Source organism: Trematomus bernacchii, unplaced genomic scaffold (genome assembly GCF_902827165.1).
Source record: "Trematomus bernacchii unplaced genomic scaffold, fTreBer1.1, whole genome shotgun sequence".
Lineage (NCBI taxonomy): Eukaryota > Metazoa > Chordata > Actinopteri > Perciformes > Nototheniidae > Trematomus > Trematomus bernacchii.
The window spans coordinates 3,931,302-3,954,161 of NW_022987607.1; the positions used below are offsets into that span (position 1 = coordinate 3,931,302).

The window sequence follows — 22,860 nt, forward strand, 5'->3', positions numbered from 1 at the left end:
TAAAAGCAAGCAGCTTTTTAAAAGTGCAATTAACTGAACTGCCTCATTTCTGATGGCTCTTTTCAAACATTTCTTATGCTTAACTCAATACACAATCTGCTCTGACAGGATGGTGTGAAACCATAAAAGTAATGGCACTCTGGTGATGTTTTCTTACTGCCAGGAGCAAAAAGAGTTGGTTTTTACCATCTTACGCGATCATTACGGTATTTAACTGTCAAAAAAAAGCTTTTAAGGGACATAATTAGGCTATCAAGGATGACTACAAAGCATTATCACTTGCCCTGGTGCAGAGGGACTGTTTGTAATACGACTGCAAGAAAGGGCAAGTCAGCAGCCTCCTGTTTTCACTGAGTACATCTCATTTTAGGTTATCATGTAATGAAATGTACTGACCATGTTCTCCACACGAAGTTCGTAAGGCATGGGGTTGTAGACCATGAGCTGAACTTCACAAACATCTCCTTGAACCCACTGGAACTCTGGTGAGAGAAAAAAGAATACATGAATACATTAGGAAAGTGTCAGTGGTATTAAAACCCATTTGTAATTAATGAGCTGACGAAAGTACACCATTAGGCTGCATGGCTGTTGCAGATGAAAGGCAACCACCAGTGACTTAAATGCATTAACATTTTCAGATTTCTTCTTTTTTATGAATTAAGAACCAATACTAACCATAATCACTGAATGCCCATCAAGTAAAACTGCACAAGCAGTGCTTTTAAACATTTAGAAAATACACTGATTTGCTTTCTTGTTAGATGGTAGTATTAATACCACTTTAATGTTGTTCTGTTTAATACAAGGCCACAGGGAGCATTCTGATAGCTTAGCTTAGCATTAAGACCGTAAGCCGCTAACCAAGCACTGTTCAAAGTTTTAAAGAGGATGCATATTTACAGGTTCATATGTAGTGTCTCTACTTTAAAGAGTCCTCTCCTGCTGATGTTCAGGTGTATATCAGTATGTAGTGTCTCTACTTTAAAGAGTCCTCTCCTGCTCATGTTCAGGTGTATATCAGTATGTAGTGTCTCTACTTTAAAGAGTCCTCTCCTGCTGATGTTCAGGTGTATATCAGTATGTAGTGTCTCTACTTTAAAGAGTCCTCTCCTGCTGATGTGCAGGTGTATATCAGTATGTAGTGTCTCTACTTTAAAGAGTCCTCTCCTGCTGATGTTCAGGTGTATATCAGTATGTAGTGTCTCTACTTTAAAGAGTCCTCTCCTGCTGATGTGCAGGTGTATATCAGTATGTAGTGTCTCTACTTTAAAGAGTCCTCTCCTGCTGATGTTCAGGTGTATATCAGTATGTAGTGTCTCTACTTTAAAGAGTCCTCTCCTGCTGATGTTCAGGTGTATATCAGTATATAGTGTCTCTACTTTAAAGAGTCCTCTCCTGCTGATGTTCAGGTGTATATCAGTATGTAGTGTCTCTACTTTAAAGAGTCCTCTCCTGCTGATGTTCAGGTGTATATCAGTATGTAGTGTCTCTACTTTAAAGAGTCCTCTCCTGCTGATGTTCAGGTGTATATCAGTATGTAGTGTCTCTACTTTAAAGAGTCCTCTCCTGCTGATGTTCAGGTGTATATCAGTATGTAGTGTCTCTACATGTCTCCATGCTTTAATGTTCAAAAAGCTCTTTATTTTTCTCATACTGCCTGTGCTGCAGCACCTCTTTTCACCCTCTGTCTAAAACCAGAGCCCAGTCTGCTCTGATTGGTTAGCTGGTCGGCTCTGTTGTGATTGATCAACCGCTTAGAGATATCCCGCCCATTAGCCTATCAAGTACAATGTGTTGGAGCGCTAGCCAATAGAAGTTGCGAGTGTTACTTGGTCACTATGTTCAAAACAAAGTAGTCCAATTACTTGCAATATAAATCGGAAACATATATATTGCTGAACTTGCAATGGCAAATCTACTGCATCAAAGTAATTGTTTAATTGAAATGGTTTGATTTTGGCCACGCTAAGCTAATACTCTTGTCTCAAAATAAGAGCTGTCAATTCCAAACCATTCAAAAATCTTTCTGAGAAGAGTTGAGGCCATTACGACAGCATATTGATATTATAGTTTTGGGATAAGATTGTAAGTTATCCCTTGTACTGTAGGTGTAATTTGTGAATGTACACTTACTCTGGGCCGTGTAATGTTTATACATTTAATGCATTGGAAATAATTTGAAAATCCATTAAAGCTATGATGGGATAATTTCAACGTGTCACTGTTAGTTCAGAGAATGACATTTATTGAGCAGTTGTGATGAGCCAACAGCAGGGATAATGAGATCAAATGATGTTAGGACCTAATTAAATAGACTCTGGGAAAATGAGAACTGCAAAGGATTAATTTAGCAGGTGCTTCATTCAATCAGATTTGATCAAAAAACAAAAGAAGGGGAAATCAAATGGATTTCAGGTACAGGTTAGTCTAACTTTTAGAAAAAATATGAAGAGATGAAAGCTCTGCAGAATCAATCAGTCCTGAATGACAGATTGAGAAGCTACTTTAGTCCCATTGTAGCCAAACAGATATTCATATTGAAATGTAATTCTTGAGTCCGTTTGCAAAGTCCATTTATGTAAATAGACTTGCAAAAGAGGGACTGACATTTCTACCTCCGACCCCGGCTGGGAAAGGGATTTATGAAAGGCAAACTGCACCCTGGGAAATTAAGTAAAAAGATATCTACGGTATGAATGTCTGTTGAAACCTCAGGTCTGGCTCACAGGCATGCTCCCACAGCCGGCCAATTAGGTGTGAAATGCACCTCAGAAAATAGAAAAGCAAAGTGGATAGCTGCTGTTTTCTTTGTGTTGCCTCAGTCCTAATTCCTCAAATCACCATTGAGACTGCGTGCAGATCTCCGAAGGCTTCAGCTCTTTGAAAACTCATCGTACGAAGCATTAATGAATGTTTTCAGTCACTGCACGGTTAGGTTAAACATTGCCTGTGTTTGGGTTCTTAAAAGGGCAAGTTATTTTTATCAAAAGGTCTCGCATGTGCTGTAGAAATCTTCTTTCATAGACCACAGACGGGAATCAAGATGTTTACTCGTGTTACTGCAACCAGAAGATCAATTATTCTGTTAAACTAACAGAAACATTAATCTTTTATACTGAATATCACACATGCATACCACGCCTGGGCATTGGAGCTAAAACCATACATGTGAAATGAAGCGATCTCCAGAGCAGGGGTGAATGCTTCAGGACTCGACTACAAATCTTTTGAGCTCCATAGAAATGTATTCAAGTCATTAGGGACTCAGATGGAGAAATATGCCTGGAGGATATTTAGCTAGTTCTCCAAATGTAGGTTTTCAAAAAGCACAGAAATGCTGTATACATGTAGTGAGAGAACTAGCTATTGATTTAGAAGTACACGGAGCCCTATTATGCTTTTTGGAGTTTTCCCTTACCTGTAGCCTTGGTATTTAAGTTTTGGTGCATGTAAATGGTCTGCAAAGGCTTAAATCCCAAAGGTTTCAACTATGTAAATGCACTACTCTCATTACAGAGTTAACTACCCTATGTGAGCCTTGCCAGGTAGCGTTGAATTCTCAAACTCATGAATCTTTTTGAGAAAGAATAAAACAATTTAAATATTAAAACTGAGCTTATTTTGAGGTAAAATAGGCGTCAAAAGGAGGAACGGAAGTTAAGCTTGACATTTTAAAAACATTTTATTTAAAAAGTTGTATACATAAAGAAAATGATTATTTGATAGCAAGTTTTATGGGGAATGTTTTTGGAAGTCAAGCGATAAAATTCAGTTACACAGTCACAAGATGGAGGAATACCGGTTCTTATTATCATAATCATGTAGAAAATACTGAGTTTGAAAATCTCAAAATTCTAACTTTTCTCAAAATTCTGACATTTTCTCAAAATCTCAAAATGTTTCTCAAAAATCTGACTTTTTCTGAAAATTCTGAAAATGCAGACTTTTTCTCAAAATTCAGACTTTTTCTCAAAATCAAAATTCTGACTTTTTCTAAATATTTAACATTTTTAATAATCACTCGTCACCGGCTTGAGCTTCAATCTCAGGATCCATGTGTTTGTGATCCTCTCCAGAATGGAAGTAGTCATCACATCCAGAGCATCAACTAGTTCCTGAACAGTGTCCTTCACATGCTGATATCCAAGAGAGGGAGTTACACAGTCACAAGATGGAGGAATACCGGTTCTCCAGTGTGTGCTGCCCATTATGTTTGTCCTCTTTGCTTGGCCAATACAACTTGTATTCTGTGCCCTGGGGAAGTTTTGCAAATTAAAAATCATCATGGTTTAAAAACTCATATTGAGTAATAATGCATCTTCTTTGCAGTTGGAGGTGTCTAGTTGACAGTTTTATAGACACTTCTTTCATAATGATGAAGTGGGACGAAGGATTTGTCCGGGAGAAGACACCAATTAATCTTCGTCTGCTTTTTACCAAGTGTGACACATTTTCAGGTGAGGTGCTTTGGAGATCATTCAAAAGCTCCAGGATCACTGCCCTAGTGTATTATTCTGAAACTGGGGTACAATTTATTAAAAGGGCAAAAGGGTCGACGCTCACTAACTATGGATGTGATGCAGCATTAAACCTGGAAGTCAGCACTTTCACCTCATCGTTCTTACTTTATTTCTAACCCAATATGACAACAGAAACTGTCCAAACACTAACTGAGGATAGATAGTAAAGTTCACCTCCCTATTCGCCCATATCCCCCTGTAATAAATAGCCTGTCCCCCCCATCAGAGTGAATGGATAGCTGTAGACTACACAGTTCTTAAAAATGAGTCTCAGCGCAATTATAGAGGAAACAATCTCCCATTAGAGAAGCCCTTATTTTATGGCTGAACATCAAGTTGATTCATAGCATCCGATTTATAGAAGCGTGAAAATGCACACACATATTTTCTCAGTGTCCACACACACCTTAATTGCCGGAGCCTAGCGAAGAATACGAGACTTTGGTTGCCCATCAGTAAAATAAATGAGAGGGAAGTGATGGTTTACTCTGAAGCTGTGGAAAGTTTACGGCTGTGGCACATAGAGCATAATGAAGCACTCAGGAATATCCCTATAGGGTGCGTTTCACTGATAACAAGGCCAGGACACACTACACCTTAGTCAGCGTTTCTGTCCCGGACAAATGGGAGAAATTCCAGTTCAAATATTATCTGTGTTTGTTATTGAACTTATAAACAATTGACTGGGAGGCTATAGAGAGGCGAAGTCCCTCCCTTTCCGGTGGACCTCCATGGGACCTTATTTCAGAAAAAGTATGCATTGAAGTCTATGGCGAGAGAAAGATTATCTTTCGATCCCGTTTGAATTGAGCCATGAATTACACATATGATGTTTGTCAATTTAAAAGATAATTTTGCAAGTCAAAAAAATTAAAATGTGTCGTAAAACTGTGAAGTAACACTTTTGTTTGTGTGAAACCGCTCAATGAGCTACATCTCCCGTCTCGCACCACACACCAAGACGGCCGTCACGTTGGCACATCTCACTTCTTTCTTTCAGAATGAGGCGGAAAGTATTAAAAGATGTGAAAATCACTCCAAGTCTGGGCATGTTGAGAGCTGTGCATACACACAAGGGGAGTGAGTCGGTTCCTAAGAGCCAGCATGCGGGACCGGGACTCTGGGATTTGTAGTCTTTCTAGTTGCGTATTTTTCATAGTCTTATATTTCAACAGTTTTACGACAAACTGTGACTTTTTTGACATGGAAATTATTATGTAAGATTGACAAACATCATATGTGTAATTCATGGCACAATTCAAACGGGGTCGAGAGATACGTTTTCTCTCTCCATTGACTTCAATACATACTTTTTCTGAAATAAAGTCCCATGGGTCGGAAGTAGAAGGGCGGGACTTCGCCTCTCTATAGGAAAATGGAAAGGCGTGTAGATTCGTAGATAATTGTTTTAATAAAAAAACTAGTAGGCTATTTAAAATATAACAACTCATGCTTATAGACTCCTGAATAATGCAAACGTAAGCTGAACGCCTACTGACAGAATAGTAGAATACAACATATTTGTAAAGCGACAGAAATAAATATTTGCCTGGCTCATGACGTTTTTATTAGAGTATACTGCTGCGACTTCAAGCACCGTTGTTATTTTGTGTTGCAGAGAGAATCCAGGTTTCTCTCTGTGGTTTGACCCACCTGGAAAATATTTCCCTGAAAGCACTTGTGAAGACTTTGCAGACCAGTGAGAAATGCAAGCGTTCATAACCGGAACAACTGTATTTTTACAATTTATGACATCTGATTTACAAAATGTCAACTTCTGGCCACTTACAAGATTCAAGATTCAAGGCTTGTATTGTCATGTGTACTTAGCTAGTGTAGTTATGACAATGAAAGTATTAGGTCACAGGCTCCTTCAACAGTGCAACACAATAAAACAGATAATAGTGCAAGTAAATAAAATAAAATTGAATATAATAGAAATTGTGCAGAATAGTCTATATACAAGTAATTGGAATATTGATATATTTAACAGGGTTCATACACTTTTTCACCAATGATTTTCAATGACTTCTCCAGGACCGTTACCTAATTTTCCATGACCAAATAAATTACTCTTTCTCAGTGGTGCCACTGAAAATGGTTTATTTTAACATGGAACAGGAAAATCAGGTCTGCATATGAAACATGTTGTGCCTATCTGAAACAAATCAAATAGTAGGCTAACTAGCTTCTACACGCTAAAGCAACTCAAATCTCTCACCAGCAATATACCTCGACAGTTAAATGCCATTTTACGTTTCATTACTATACGATACAGTATTTATTATCATTATTAATAATATTATAATTATAATATATTACTATTTCGGCGATTAGATAAAATATAAATTATATTTTATACAACTTTAGTTACATTTTCATGACTTTTCCAAAACTTTGGGAAAAATATTGTTTTCCATAACTTTTCCAGGGCCTGGAATTAGCTTTTTGAATTTCCATGACTTTTCCAGGTTTTTAATGACCGTAAGAACCCTGATATAAGTATAAGTTGAAACCAGATGAATGTTATGGATGTTCTTACCAGCTCCTTCAAATAGAAGTTCACTTACTTCAAAATGCTGTTACTTATGTTTTGACATGGATCAGTACCTATTTTTGTATTTATTTTAATCAACATGTGCTTGGCTTCGAGTAGACTTCTGTGAATTTGCTGTAACACTGGAAATGTTCCTCCTGCGTAAAGAATAAAGTGTCTGGTGCCGACTCGTCTTCTCATCCTGTTGTTAATAACCTTCAAATGTTTCTTAGTGGAAATATTTTACCGGACAGATTTTACTTCGATGGACTTCAACAGATTTTCCCGGTAAATACTCGCTCAGGGAAACACTCAAAAATGCAATTTCCAGGATGAAAATTAAACAGCTCAAATGAGTTTGTGGCTGATATCATACAGGATTAATACGGAGTTCTGTATGTGAGGACACGCCTACATGCGTCTGTTGTGATGAATGTATATTCAGAGTTAACCCATCGATGGAGCGCTTGATTTCTACACTTCCAGCGTGCTGCGAGATGCATCCAAGGAGTTAAGAGATAATCTACTTCATTAGCCGACAGCTATCTCCCCGAGGCAGACGGACGGAGAGGAGAGGCATGTTGGAATTAATCTCCAAAGCCTCACAACACCACACTGTACCAGAGGAGTATCTGACTTTCAACATCTAAATCCTGATCAAAGCAAGGAGCAGCTCAGGGGTATCCGGATATAATCCATTTATTAAAAATGACTTGTGGTCCACTCTCTCTCATGAATAATTGTGCACGTTTTGATATGCAAGGAGGTTAAACAGAAAGGACATACTGTAGAAATATTCAGCACATTTTCCGCTTCCTGTGGTCTATAATATTGTTTCAAGAGAATTACATTTTAAAGCAAAAACTGCAAGCGAAGCTCGAGCAGCGCTGAAGTGAGATTACAAGAATAATATTAGCTTATTGATTTATAACTGATGAGATACAGTATGTGCCGGGGACAATATGATGACAGACAAAGACGGGGAAACGTTTTTGCACTGAGGGTAATTCAGAAGATCACAATTTGTGTACAAACACTTTATGGACGTTGAGTATTATCAAAGACAACCAAATAAACTAACCTACTATACCGTAATGTGAAAACTGAGAAAAAAACTGTGATCATAGTTTGGTATTAAAACTATATTTTCAAATAAACCATTGCTGAGTCAAAGGAGTAACATTTTGTACTTTTTGTTGTAATAAACATTTGGCTGTATGGCTCACTCAAAATACCAATGCCTTCAATAGTTGACAATAGTTACTGATGACAGGATTGGTTGTTCCTCGTCACATGACAAGCGGCTGCATTCAAATAACTTGAACTATAAACAAACTACATACGGTCGCATGGATTACCACCGCTAAGCTAAAGGTGGCTAATGTTCTCCTTAATGACCTTTAGTCGTTTTAGTCACTTGTTAGCAACGTATGTCTTTTGTGATACATAGAACCTTGCATTCACGACTGAAGCATTTACGGTACGTCCACACGGCAGCGTGCGTTGAAGCTTGCCGGTGGGCGTGTCTGGCGCGTGACCAAGAATCAATCACATTAATCTCCCGCCCCGGACACACAAGCACGCGGTTTGATTGGCTAGCGCTTGTACTGGCATATGATTTGATTGGCTGACGCTTCCGTCGAAGCTTGAAAAGTTGAACTTTTCTCAACTTTTGAAGCGAGCAACGGAGGCAAAGCGACGCGACGGAGGCAAAGCGACGCGACGGAGGCAAAGCGACGCGACGGAGGCAAAGCGACGCGACGGAACCACAATGCAGTTCGGCAAAGCCTGACGTCACCCCATTCTCCGTTGAAGCAACGCACACTGCCGTGTGGACGGGCCGTTACTGTCGTATGTTATGTCGTAGAACAAAATGTGAACATTGTGTAAGCTTGTGTCAACCACAGACCTCATTTGAAGCTTCTAACTACAAACACATAAATAGAAAACGTTGACTTTGAGACGAGGGAACCGGAAGTGGTCAAATGTAAAGTGTTTCCTGGGTTGTAGGAATCCTTCATGCAGCACTCTATGCAATAGATTGCACTGGGAAATGTAACGTCAACAAACTACAACTTTGTTAAAAAACGAAATGTATGCATCAAAGGGCCAGATATGGAGCTGAAAGTGCTTTAAAGTGCGTGACTGTTGATGTCTAAAACTCCAGTGCAATCTCAATTACACACCAAACGATGGACAGCCACTGAAACAAAGTATAATGCTAAACTGCACTTTGTCTGATGACGCTTCAATGGGGATTTCATTAAACACTGAAATGGATTCCCTCCAGAAACGCTAACAAGCTGCAGATTTCCAAACAGCAGAGTTTTAGCCAGGACAGCAGTGACTCACTCACGGCCTGTTGATGCTCCTCACATACAGATGAAGCGTCTTATTTTGGACGGTTTAAAGTGCGAGGGTCGTGATCGGTTCATGCACGTTCCGTGATGGCCGGCCGGCCCCCAGTCAGACTTGATACCGCCCCCATGATAAATACATTTAATTATTGTGAAGCCAGCTGCAATGGATCATTGATCCACCAGGGGGTGCAGTGGGGTTCCACACTGGAGTCATGTGAAATCAACTTCTAAATAATAGATGTTGTTTAGTCGGAAAAAACGAACGAGCCGGCTCTCCCGATTTTTAATCCTAATTTAATCATCATCATTGATGTTTATGTTCACCGAATTGACATGAAATCACTGACAAATATGAATATTCTGTATTCAACTTCATTGAAACGATCAGGATGGGTGTTATTTTTCCCCACAATGACCAAGTCGCTGCAAATGATCCCATGTATTACATGTACATGGCCACATTCTCAACAAAGTTACGTAACGAAACATTCTGTATTCCTTGCTTACTTTTTATTTAATGCTTTATAACAGCTGGAATAGTTCGTTTAGAACAGGCACCTCACTCGCAATCTGCTCCTCCGCAACGCCTACCTCCGGCTGAAATTATGAATGTACAGTAAGGCATAGTAATCATAGATAACACGGCAGGGTCCGTTACAGTTTGTTTTCATCTGATTTCAAATATTTCAAATGTCTGAAGTTAATAAATACATTCTCAGTGTTCAAGTCAATAATAGTCATATAAGAAAAGTACTGATCTAATAACAGAGATTTTATAAGGACTTTTCAATGTTCGACATCGCTCATGTGAAATACAGTAAACTGGATGTTGTGGTGCCGAGAGGCGGGGTATCAAAAGTACAAGCTAAACTTTTATTTAGCATCTGAACGATCTGAACACACTTGTAAACAACGTGATGCCCGGGAAGCGAAGACCCGGCGGAAACAGCTGGTCTGGTTCACTAAAATGTCCGTGTACAGTATATCTGGTACTAATGTATAGCGGATCTTTGTTAAGATCCATATGTCACGGATAGATATTATATATAGAGATGGGATGGCAGAAGGTGCTATATATATATATAATTCCAAAGCTGGTAAAGACCTTTCAAATTTAGCAATAATAGTCATATAAGAAAAGTACTGATTTGTTCTTGAATATTATAATAAAATAAACACCGGCTGTTGTTATGCCTGCTGTAACGTTTACTTTCTCCGTTCTCCGCTTAAGTAATTATTACTTCCTGGTTAGCTTTCCGCTCGAAATTTAAATCTGAAAATGGCAAAATAACGGAGAAAAAAACGTTCACAGAGAAGACGACAACAATTGTCACTTGCACTTGTCATTTAGCATCTGAACACACTTGTAAACAACGTGATGCCCGGGAAGCGAAGACCCGGCGGAAACAGCTGGTCTGGTTCACTAAAATGTCCGTGTACAGTATATCTGGTACTAATGTATAGCGGATCTTTGTTAAGATCCATATGTCAGTAGAGATGGGATGGCAGAAGGTGCTATATATATATATATATATATATATATATATATATATAATTCCAAAGCTGGTAAAGACCTTTCAAATTTAGCAATAATAGTCATATAAGAAAAGTACTGATTTGTTCTTGAATCAACTTTTTTATGGAAAATGTTTTATGTAATTTTATTTCATTTTAAATAAAATGAAAGACATTCACAGTTAATGTAATTAGATATACATTATTAATGCCATACATTTTTAAATGTAATTAGATATACATTATTAATGCCATACATTTTTGCATAAATATTTATTCAGTATGATAGCTGTCTAACAGAAGTTAAATCCATTTCTCACTTATTCTGACAATGTACTTAACCCCAAATAAAAGAACCCAATAAAAATAGTTGTTAAATAATAGTGAAGTCACGTTGTAATAACAATAATTCATCTCTCTCGGTTTTTTTTGTTTTCTTTGTGTGCTTTGCCAAAAGCCACTGTGTCAAGTGTCCTAGTTGGGTTACCGTAACGAACAGCAGCCGGCTCTCGATTTTTAATCCTAATTTAATCGTTTATGTTCGCCGAATTGACATGAAATCACTGACAAATATGAATATACTGTATTCAACTTCATTAAAATGTTATTAACGTGCCTAAACTCAGTAATTCACTAAAAATTACTGATCCCTCCGCGACGCGGAGGGATCCCTGGGTCCCTTGATCCCTGGGTGTTATTTTCCCCCATAATGACCAAGTCGCTGCAAATTATCCCGCTTATTACATGGCCACATTCTCAACAAAGTAACGACATGACTCCCAATATTAATTGAAATGCTTTTATGGATTTAGAAAATATTTTTATTGATTTAAAACATAGTTCTATGTATTGATTTAAATTTACATGCATCCGCTAAGAAAAATAGTCCGTTGTTACCGTTTTTTAAACAGTCAGAATGAAACGGCAGCTCTCAGCTGTGTGTTCACACTCCTAACTCTGATCTTTCTTTTCCAACAGTTAAGTTAACTGTAGGTTACTCTGAGTGACAAGCTTACAGTTAGTGAAGTAACACTTTTTTTTTGTGAGTCACGACCTCGCTGTTTCATTCTAACATAACGCTCCAAATATGACTGTTTCCACTCGGACTTCAATACAGCAACACCATTGTTTGGTTTCCATGGTAGCGTGTCTCTTTAGTAGCGTGCACTCCTTTCCTGTAAATTACAGGTCCAGCCAGGCAAAACAGTAATATGAAATATGAACGTTAGTTTTTAACTGAAATGATCAAATAAAGTCAAAATGTCACAGTGTTTACAAACATTGACCATACCGTTCACCAGTCCCCACCCCACTCTTTGTTTAAAACGAATTGGCCATCGGAATGTGTGTGTCCCAACCCCCCCCTGTGATATCCCTTCACAGGGGGGAGAGAGTTAGACGCTCGTGAATTGTCAACGGGGGGGGGCCTCTCTGCACGGAGGAGCCGCGGAGAAGTGAATCACAGTGATCTGCTATTTTAAAGTAAATTCAACACATATCGACCGTAAATATAGCATATATTAAGAACGAGAAAGTGTTAACATCGTTTTTTGTAAACATATGACCAATGTGCGAGGGTGATGACATCAGAGCATCGTCCTATGGGCTTAGCCCCGGACAGGTACAACAGGTATTCACTCAGAGGGGGGTAGTTACCCATTTACATGTCAAAAAGCAACATACAGTAGGCGGGTGGGGGATGGTGAACGTTTACATTTCTCTACAGCAGTGGTTCCCAAACTTTTTGTGCCCAAGGCACACCAAAGGACAAGTAAAAATCTCAAGGCACACCTATTGTGCGAAATAGCCCTTATAACACGTGTTATCACTCATATCATGTAAAATATCTGTAAATGTGCATAATTATTTACTAATGCCAAATAAAATGTATAGATAGAACAATCAGTGGTTCAAGTTAGTATATTCCTCAGTGTAACATATCCACTAGTTGCAAAGCTTAAACATTTTTATATATTTTTTTATTTTAAGGGAAAGGATGTTTTCACTACTCAGTTTGTCAACTATGTTACGGACAAACTTGATGTCATTACAATCATTTGATTAAGTCCTGCACTTCAAGTAAAATCAAATTTGAAAGGCTCTTGAGTCTATTCTACCATATATCCAAAGATTTTTTAAAGTTTAAAAAATAATTGTATTAAAGTTTTGTTTTTTCATGTGATATGTTCAGCACTGTCATTAAGTTTAGGGATATTTTGTATTATAAAACTACCATACAGGTCATTTTGATAGTTTTAAGAGATGTCATGTAAAACTCCAACCTGTGTAGATATACATTATACTATAAAGGATATCAGAAGCACTATTTTAGATATTTTAAATTTGAAAAAATGAGGTGCAACATAGTTGACAATGAAAGTCAAACATTTGACGCAAATAACATAGTTGACTGGACACATTATTAACCATCAGCACTATGTTCATTTCAAGGCAGAAGTGCAAAATTCCATTGATAATGATGTGTAATGACGTCTACATGTCGTACAAATTGTCAACTAGGTTACCTGTCAACTAAGTTACTACAGTTATTACAGTACTGGGTAACTCAGTTGACAGGTAACCTAGTTGACAATTTCCCTATTTTGACCCATCATTTCAATGGTAGGCCTTGCCTGGATGACCACATGTCATTTTCTTGAACAGGTTAACATCACATTTGCACATATAATTGAATTAAAATCATTAAACAATTGTAAACCATAACAATGTACGTAACATTGTTGATTGTCAATGAGTATATTAATTGACCATGTGCTATTATACATAAAATATTGTAAAAATGTAGAGGACAATCACCACAGTGTGTTCAAAATGTCTGCCAAAGAGGAACATGGCATCATGTGATGCTGGTGACATGGTATTGGGACAAACAATTTTTGAGTTAAAGGGGGAAGTTCTGTTAGTAACATAGTTGACAGAACTTTTGCGGACATTCATATATTAAGATATTTAAATTATTTAAAGGGGGAAATCAATTAAAAATATGTTATTATTCTTTAGTATTTAGACTTTTGAAATAAATGAATCATTTTTTAAATTTACTTTAATGGTTTTTATTCATTATTTTGAATCCAAGACACCCTCAACTGAAAAACGGACATAGCAAAAACTGACAATTTAAGAACATCATGACACATTTCAAGCTAAATAAAGCATAGGATGCACATAATGTTTGTGTGATATTATAACATGCTTTCCAATAATAGGCAAAATATGATATTTTTGAAGAAAATAGTTAGAATAATTATAATTATCATCAATGGACATCAATGGACATGGAATGTACCCTAAATTGTAGAATCACTCAGCAGTTACATACACCAAACCTTCCAGTTATATTCCTATCAATATTATGAAGGCTTTTACAGAAGGGTTTGGTCATATATAATTCATAGCCTGAATTATATAACATTTTATACCTAAAAACATGGTGAAAATTGATATTTTAGGGCTGTTGACAGTATTTTCTGATTTATGGAGTGATACAAAGAGATATCCAAAATCCCTTCTGTAAAAGCCTTAGATACTAATATGACTACAAAATGAAACAATAATTTTGATCCTGGCTTTATCCAAAGTTCAGATTTCGGTTCCTGAAATGTGTTAAAATATGCGCATATTTCATGAGGTAATGGTTCATTTGGATATTTAAACATGCTATTTCAGAAAACTTGTAATACAAAAAACAATTGCCTTATTGTAAGTAATTAACTGGAGAAATATTTAGCTGATATCTTTAAGTTAAAAATACCCTATTCACCTGGGGTGTCTCGCCTTAATTAGATGTTTGATAAGTGCAGATCACATCGTAAAACACGTACACAGATACATTATTTTGTATTTTTATTAAATTCGACAATCTCAATTTCACTTTCCACTATGTCCACCGTTGTTTTTCACAACCAATGGCAGAACTTTATTGAGGCCTGTAATTAGTCAACTACAGGTCTCTTGAGTCAGTCTTTTTCTTCCAAAAAGCTTGTGACAAGATGTTATTGCTCTTGGGGCATTAAAAACAAGATTTTAACTTTAGTTTTTTATATAATATCTGCATTTTCTATTGTGAAAAACTAAGTCTTAGTTATTTAATATATAGCGCCATCTCCTGGTTAAACCCTGAAATTGGAGAATAGTGGGAGGGCCTAACATTCCTGAATACTGGTCTTTGGCAGGCAACTGGCTGGCAACTGGCTGGCAGTCGGCAGGAAGCTGTATGCTGGGGTCCAAAATAAGAGGCTCCATCTGTACTAATTGAAGAATACGCTGCATCAGGCCTTTATGAGACGGAGATATACTATCAAGTGGTACCAGTGAAGATGGCTTTGTTTACAAGGACGCAATGACAGGAATACAGGCGAGAAGCCACAATGGAATAAAATACATTAATATACGAGCAGAACAAACTCGGAAAAAAAGTATTAATCCAATGTTGTTTTTGTTTTTAGACGTGTCAATAGTTCACCCCAAATCAGATTTCATTACAAAGCATGTATAACAAACAGAGGAAAATAAAGAGAAACATGCAAAAATAACTGTTTTGATCCTAGTGTAAAAAACATTTCTTACATCAAAGATATTCCCTGGCTAAAAATTCATTCAAATGATTGATTTGAATTTTGTTCGGATATTTTGTGTACATTAACTCCGTGTCGGACCATTTGCAAGCCCCAGTAGAATAGAATATATCTTAAAGGTGGGGTAGGTACGTTTGAGAAACCGGCTCGAGATACTTGTTATATTCCATGGAATGCTCTTAACATCCCGATAGCAATGAATATCTGAAGTGCTTTGACAAAAAATCCATAAATAAATATCATCTGTGGAAGCTGTAGTACTGTAAAAAGCACGACCAATCATCTGAGCCGGCCCGGCTAAAATAACTGGATGGCCTACCTGCCTGTCAGCCTTCCATCGGGGCACAAACTTATCTCGTGCCCTCATTGGTCATGTGCGCGTTCGTGTGTGTTGGAGGAGGGGCTCTGTGAGGAAGTGGCAGATTTCTTCCGGCTGTGTATTTTCAAATTCTAGCGATCTCGAGCAGGTTTCTCCAAAATTACCTACCCCACCTTTAATTGTCATCATACAAAGTACAACGAAATGTATTTGGCAACTCTCACTGCAGTAAAAAATAGACACAATAAATAAATAAGAGTGGTAAAAGCAGAGGTAGTAGCGATGATAACATTCAATGTCAATGTGTACTGCATTAAAATTGCAAAAACATTCCCCAGGTAATTACTTACTACAAAATATAACTCTGAAGACATTGATATACATATCTCTGAACAGGTGTGTAGATTAAATATACTTTCAGACTTTGAAGTCCGCTACCATAAGAGAGAGATGCCAGCAGCTGGCCGATAGCATCCATCTATTATTATTTTAGGATTGTAAAACCTTGTGGGACGCTCATTGATTTTGACAAGGCAACAGAGATAAGCCTGAAGTGGAGACACTGTACTCGCCATCCAGTGTCATCCCCATAACATAACGGTTAAATGTTATGTTAATAAAGATTTTTCAGTAGAATGAATGGAGAGAGAAAATAAATCTGGATTCGGCTTTTAGCGCATTTTACAACTTTAAGAACCTAATGATTCTAATAAGGGCTATACAAGTGTTCGTGCTGGGTAGTTTATTTAGTTTAAAAAAGATTATCCACTGATTTACAGACGTCTCTTTCCCAATGTTAGTCAATGGGGAAAAGTATTTCTGGGCCCAGTGACGTCACGGACTGATATGGAATTTGTAGTACCGCCGTTTGGCCACTAGGAATATTTTCTTCAGAGTCCAGCGCACTTCCTGGGGGCTTGGTGTGATACCCCAACAAGTTGCAAGGATACAAAAAAAAAACAAAGTCTGGGCTTACCGATCTTCTTACTGCGCTCCTCTCCTCTGTTGTGCATGATGATGGGAGAGTAGATGAAGGGGCTGGCGGTGGACATGTTCTGTCCCAGCAGGCCTTTCACTTTGTGAGGACGCAGGCTGAGGGGCAGATTGAGCAGCTTCACTGATCTAGAGTGGAAAAAGCACAACAATGACAAGTGTAAGCATCATTTCACACATTTATTAAAGGTCACCTATTGTGCAAAATCCACTTCTTCATGTCTCTTCTACATCAACATGTGTCCCCTCTTCTTCATGTCTCTTCTACATCAACATGTGTCCCCTCTTCTTCATGTCTCTTCTACATCAACATGTGTCCCCTCTTCTTCATGTCTCTTCTTCATCAACATGTGTCCCCTCTTCTTCATGTCTCTTCTACATCAACATGTGTCCCCTCTTCTTCATGTCTCTTCTACATCAACATGTGTCCCCTCTTCTTCATGTCTCTTCTACATCAGCATGTCCCCCCTCTTCTTCATGTCTCTTCTACATCAACATGTGTCCCCTCTTCTTCATGTCTCTTCTACATCAACATGTGTCCCCTCTTCTTCATGTCTCTTCTACATCAACATGTGTCCCCTCTTCTTCATGTCTCTTCTTCATCAACATGTGTCCCCTCTTCTTCATGTCTCTTCTTCATCAACATGTGTCCCCTCTTCTTCATGTCTCTTCTACATCAACATGTGTCCCCTCTTCTTCATGTCTCTTCTTCATCAACATGTGTCCCCTCTTCTTCATGTCTCTTCTTCATCAACATGTGTCCCCTCTTCTTCATGTCTCTTCTACATCAACATGTGTCCCCTCTTCTTCATGTCTCTTCTACATCAACATGTGTCCCCTCTTCTTCATGTCTCTTCTTCATCAACATGTGTCCCCTCTTCTTCATGTCTCTTCTACATCAACATGTGTCCCCTCTTCTTCATGTCTCTTCTACATCAACATGTGTCCCCCTCTTCTTCATGTCTCTTCTTCATCAACATGTGTCCCCTCTTCTTCATGTCTCTTCTTCATCAACATGTGTCCCCTCTTCTTCATGTCTCTTCTTCATCAACATGTGTCCCCTCTTCTTCATGTCTCTTCTTCATCAACATGTGTCCCCTCTGTGGAAAGAGACTCTGAAAGTTTCAGGAACAAAGATTCTCTCTCTTTTTGATCCATTTCTATAAAAACCTGTCTGAAAATGAGCTGATCAGATTTTGGCCACTTTATGATGTCATAACGATGTTTTGTCTTGTGTAACCATTAGCCAATCAGCAACCAAGGTAACCCCCCCCCCCCCCCCCCCCCCCTTATCACCTGAATCTCCTCCTAGAGCACCATTGAGTTCTTTGTAACCAAATCTCTCTCAGAGGGGCGTGGGGAGGGGCTCCTTATTTTCATCTAAAGTAACAGACAGAGAATCAGCACTTTGGAAACAGGGCTGAAACAGAGGGGATTATGGGTAATGCTGCAATAGGCGCTTTCACACCGGAGTACTTCTCCCAGGAATAGTTCCGATAGTTCTTGGGATTTTGCGTTCACACCAAAAAGATCTGGAACTTTTCACCCCCAAATAGTTCCTGCTAGAGAAAAAGGTTCGTGGGTGTGTCGGCCACACTAACAATTTCTGATTGGCTGGGCGAATTGCAAAAACCACGCCCCGTAAAAACTCAAAAAAGTTTTGTGAAGCCGCCATTTTATTTGCTCGCATTAGCATTATTAGCATTAGCATTAGCCCAGCGCACCAACGGAGAGAGACTAACTTATGGCAACACAACAGAAAACATGGGAGCGGTGGAGTGATGAGGAGGTGTCTGCGCTTCTGGCGATTTTCTCGCGACCCAGCAGCTTCTACTGAAGCCAGACTCCGGGTGGCAGTATACGCCGTGAAGTTGTTTGCGGCCTGCCAGTAAACCCAAAGCAGAAGAAGAAGAAGTGACGTCAGCGGCTTCATTTGCGTAATCTTCCATCAGGGACTTATTCCGGTGTGAACTACTCTTTAGTTCCAGGAACTAAGTACCGCAAAGTGTCTGTTTGGTGTTTGGAGCCAAACACTTCTGAGACATATTCTGTATGTATCCGAGACCTATAATATATTGATGAAAAACAGTATAATAGGGGACCTTTAAAGGCACGTTTCACACCAAAAAGGAAGATCACACCCTTGCATATTTGCTGCATCTTTACGCAGTTTATTCCATGATGAATATTTGAGATTGCAGCACACTGCAGGAGATTTATAATACCAGTCTTTGTTTAAGGTTACAGAGTCCGATAAAAACCCAGGAACAGACACTTAAAGAAAGTGTGTGCTCCTCAGTTTCAGCAACCTATTAATTCATTCACAGATATATTGTCAATGCAATCTAGTAGATAAGGACTCCTGCACACAGCCTGCAGCTTGCTGGGGAAGTTACTGTTGCTCATTAATACGTCCACGTCTTTATTGTTAAGCAATAATGACTTCTACGATCAGAAGGTCAAAGGCAGGCGGAGAACTTTAGAGAAAGTTAACTACTTCTTTGGCAGAGCCGCGTTTGTCTTGGTCCGTTTCCAACTCTGCAGCAAATTCTGCTTCAACAAAGGCCGACTGACTGCAGCATGAGCAGAATAAAGTCATACATTTTGGGATTAAAAGCATGTTTCACTGTTAAAACCGGTGTTGGGATGACACGTTTTGTAATAAAGCTGCTGTATAATTTCAATAAAGCACCAAATCCACAACAAAAACGATCCCCGACGAACTTTCTATTTGCCCTTTTCTATTTGTTTTAACAAGATATTCAATTATTACCCATATTTAGCCAGGTTTAACATCAAAATGTTGCATACAAAGTGAGGAAGGTTGTTTGTGTTGCTCTTGGGAATAGATGTTTGTTTTTCAACCATTTCAGAGGAGAATTAATCCATTGGAAAAAATGTGTTTTTTTAAATCAATGTGGTGATAAAACAAGATTAGTGGAAAGCCTCCTCTCGAAGCAATTGACATTAAAAGCCCCAAATTATATATCGAAGGCTTTTTTATGCAAGAATTAAACGGTAATGGCCAACTACTGACAAACCGCCTCACTTTTATGCATCAATGGTATAATCACTTCAAAATGTAGCCTATTATTCAGATGATATTTACAAAGCAAAACAAAAAATTGAGCCAACATTCGACAAGAATTAGGAATCGTATGAATACTAATACACACCTGTATGTATCGTACATGTTATATATTACAGGGTTAGGGTTACAATGTGCACACTTATGTTCAATTCCTATATTTGTATACATTTTTTCTTTAAATTGGACATTTTACTGTACCTTTTTATGGTTTATACAAATATATATATATTTTTTAGGGCTTCTTTCAAGTCGTCCTGTGTCCTGAATTGTATGGTATTTTTAAATTGTATTTTATTCGTATTTTACATCTATCTTGTAATTGTATGCCATGTTTTTACATTAGGCGCTTTCACACCAGAGTACTTTTCCCGTTTAGTTCCGATAGTGCCTGGAATTTTGCGTTCACACCAAAAAGAGAACTTAGTTCAGAGAACTTTTACCCTCATTTTAGTGCCTGCTAGAGAGGTGGGACTATCCTGGGGAGAAAAAAGTTCCAATTTCTGATTGGCTGGGCGAATTGCAAACCACGCCCCGTACAACTCTGAAAGGTTTTTTGAAGCCGCCATTGTATTTGCTGGCATTAGCATTATTAGCATTAGCATTAGCCCCGCGCACCAACGGAGAGAGAATAACTTATGGCAACACAAAAAAAAACATGGGAGCGGTGGAGATGAGGAGGTGTCGGCGTTCTGGAGATTTACTCGGAAGGCTTCAGTAGAAGCTGCTGGGAGTCCCAGCAGCTTCTACTGAAGCCTTCCCCAACTCCGGGGTCTTCCGGCCGGGGACTTCGGGTGGCAGTATACACCGTGAAGTGGTTTGCGCCCTGCCAGTAAACCCAAAGCAGAAGAAGACGAAGAAGTGACGTCAGCGGCTTCATTTGCGTAATCCTCCCTCAGGGAACTTATTCCGGTGTGAACGTGATCGGCTCTTAGTTCCATGGGGGTACTAAGTGCTGGGCACTAAGTGCTGGGCACTAAGTGCTGGGCACTAAGTGCTGGGAACTAAGTGCTGGGAACTAAGTGCTGGGTACTAAGTGCTGGGTACTAAGTGCTGGGTACTAAGTGCTGGGAACTAAGTGCTGGGTACTAAGTGCTGGGAACTAAGTGCTGGGAACTAAGTGCTGGGAACTAAGTGCTGGGAACTAAGTGCTGGGTACTAAGTGCTGGGAACTAAATGCTGGGAACTAAGTGCTGGGAACAAAGTACGGCAAAGTACTTGGTGTGAAAGCTGCTATTGTCGATGTTTGTTGATCTGTAAAGAACCCGAGACACACATAAAGTGTTTTATGACATTGGGCTATATAAATGTTAAATTTAAATATTATTTGATACTGAATTATTTAATTGTACGTTCTTACTTGAACTTCTTGTGTTTATATAAATATTTGCATTACATTTTTCTTTTACAACCGTCTTAAAACCCAAATAAATAAAGTGTTCTGATTATATAAGGAACATTTACTGTAGTCTTTTACCTATAGTGTAGGATTAGGGTTACAATGTGCACATGTTAACATTAATATATGTTTATCAAAATATTGTTTTTACATTTTACGGTAGAAAAAAACTGCATCTTAACGTACATTTCTTAATGTAATTTTGAAGTCCAGAAACTCAAGAAAAGGCACCATCATGGTCTGTCCACCTTTTAGCCTTAGTTGTTCACATTTGGATTACATCACCGCTTTCAATTTAACACCCGTCACCAAAATGGAAACTAATAATATGCTCAGTATGGAGTGCACACACACACACGTAGGGCGTCTTACAGCACAGGTAATGTCTGGTTTGTAACAAGCCAGAGAGGGAGTTTTACATTTTATTTTATCGGGCATTTAACGTTTTTTTTCCAGTCTTAAATGGATCATCTGTCCTCAAACCCAATTTCCCCTGGGATAAATGAAGTATTCAGATCATGAAAGCAACATTTAGCCCCGCTGTGTCTTACCGTACGATGGGGAGCTTAGTGAAGGGCACGGGGGGGAGCTTCAGGCCGTCAGGGAGCGTGATGACCTCCATCCCTCCCGGACACTTGGAGGTGTAGTTCTCCAGACTCTGGGTCACCTCTTTTTTCTCTATAAACGTAGAAGTACAGGAGGAGAATCATTTAGCACTGGCTCGAGTACATAAAGACGTCTATAGATACAACCATCCAAAGATCAGGCAGCAGCAATTACAATATAACGTAGTCCTCGTTAAAGTTCTCCTCACCCAGATAGGTTCATCTTTGCGTGTGATATAAATGAAGCCGACATTAATGACCTGTGAGGTGTCTCTCTCAGCAGAACCAGCCCCAGCCGTCAAGTACAATTGGGAGTTTTATTGTGCCGTTGATACCTTTTGAGCGAACATTACTGCTCACCCAGCCGAAGAATTTGCTTCGGCTCTGCAAGTTTCACAAGTGTCGATCAAGGGGAGGAGGACATTTAGAAAGAGCGCCAGGTCTCATTCAGATCTATAACCTTCTTTCAGAGTACCTTATGAAGTCTTACGAGTCTTTACACTGGCTTCCTGAGTGTCAGAGACTTCAAAATACTGCTGCTGGTTTATAAAGCTTTGAATGGTTTAGGCCCAAAATACATTTCTGATCTCCTGCTAAATGATGAACCATCCAGATCTCTCAGGTCTTCAGGGACTGGTCAGCTTTCTGTCCCCAGAGTCAGAACTAAACATGGAGAAGTTCAGTTATTATGCTCCAAATATCTGGAACAAACTCCCAGAAACCTGCAGGTCCGCTGCAACGAAGACTACTTTTAAATCCAGGCTGAAGACTTTTCTTTTTGCCGCTGCTTTTAATTGATATATTCATATCCAGAGATGGGGTCGTTACTCAAAAAAAGTAATATATTACATTACTTCGTTACTCTCTACATAAAGTAAGGCATTACTTTACTCGTTACTTTACTCGCAGGGCCGCCCCTCCCTACAG

At 38.8% G+C, this 22,860-nt stretch overlaps 1 protein-coding gene across 3 annotated transcripts in view; it reads right to left on the bottom strand.

Annotated features, from left to right (window-relative positions):
- trappc9 (trafficking protein particle complex 9) overlaps positions 1-22,860 on the bottom strand; it is a 308,135-nt gene that overhangs the window by 247,816 nt on the left and 37,459 nt on the right. For all 3 annotated transcript variants that reach the window (XM_034131111.1, XM_034131108.1, XM_034131110.1), the window contains 3 exons: positions 21,880-22,006; positions 16,825-16,970; positions 397-482 (listed from right to left, as the gene is read on the bottom strand). In XM_034131111.1, the coding sequence (XP_033987002.1) occupies positions 397-482; positions 16,825-16,970; positions 21,880-22,006 (359 nt within the window). The remainder of the gene's footprint in view (positions 1-396; positions 483-16,824; positions 16,971-21,879; positions 22,007-22,860) is intronic.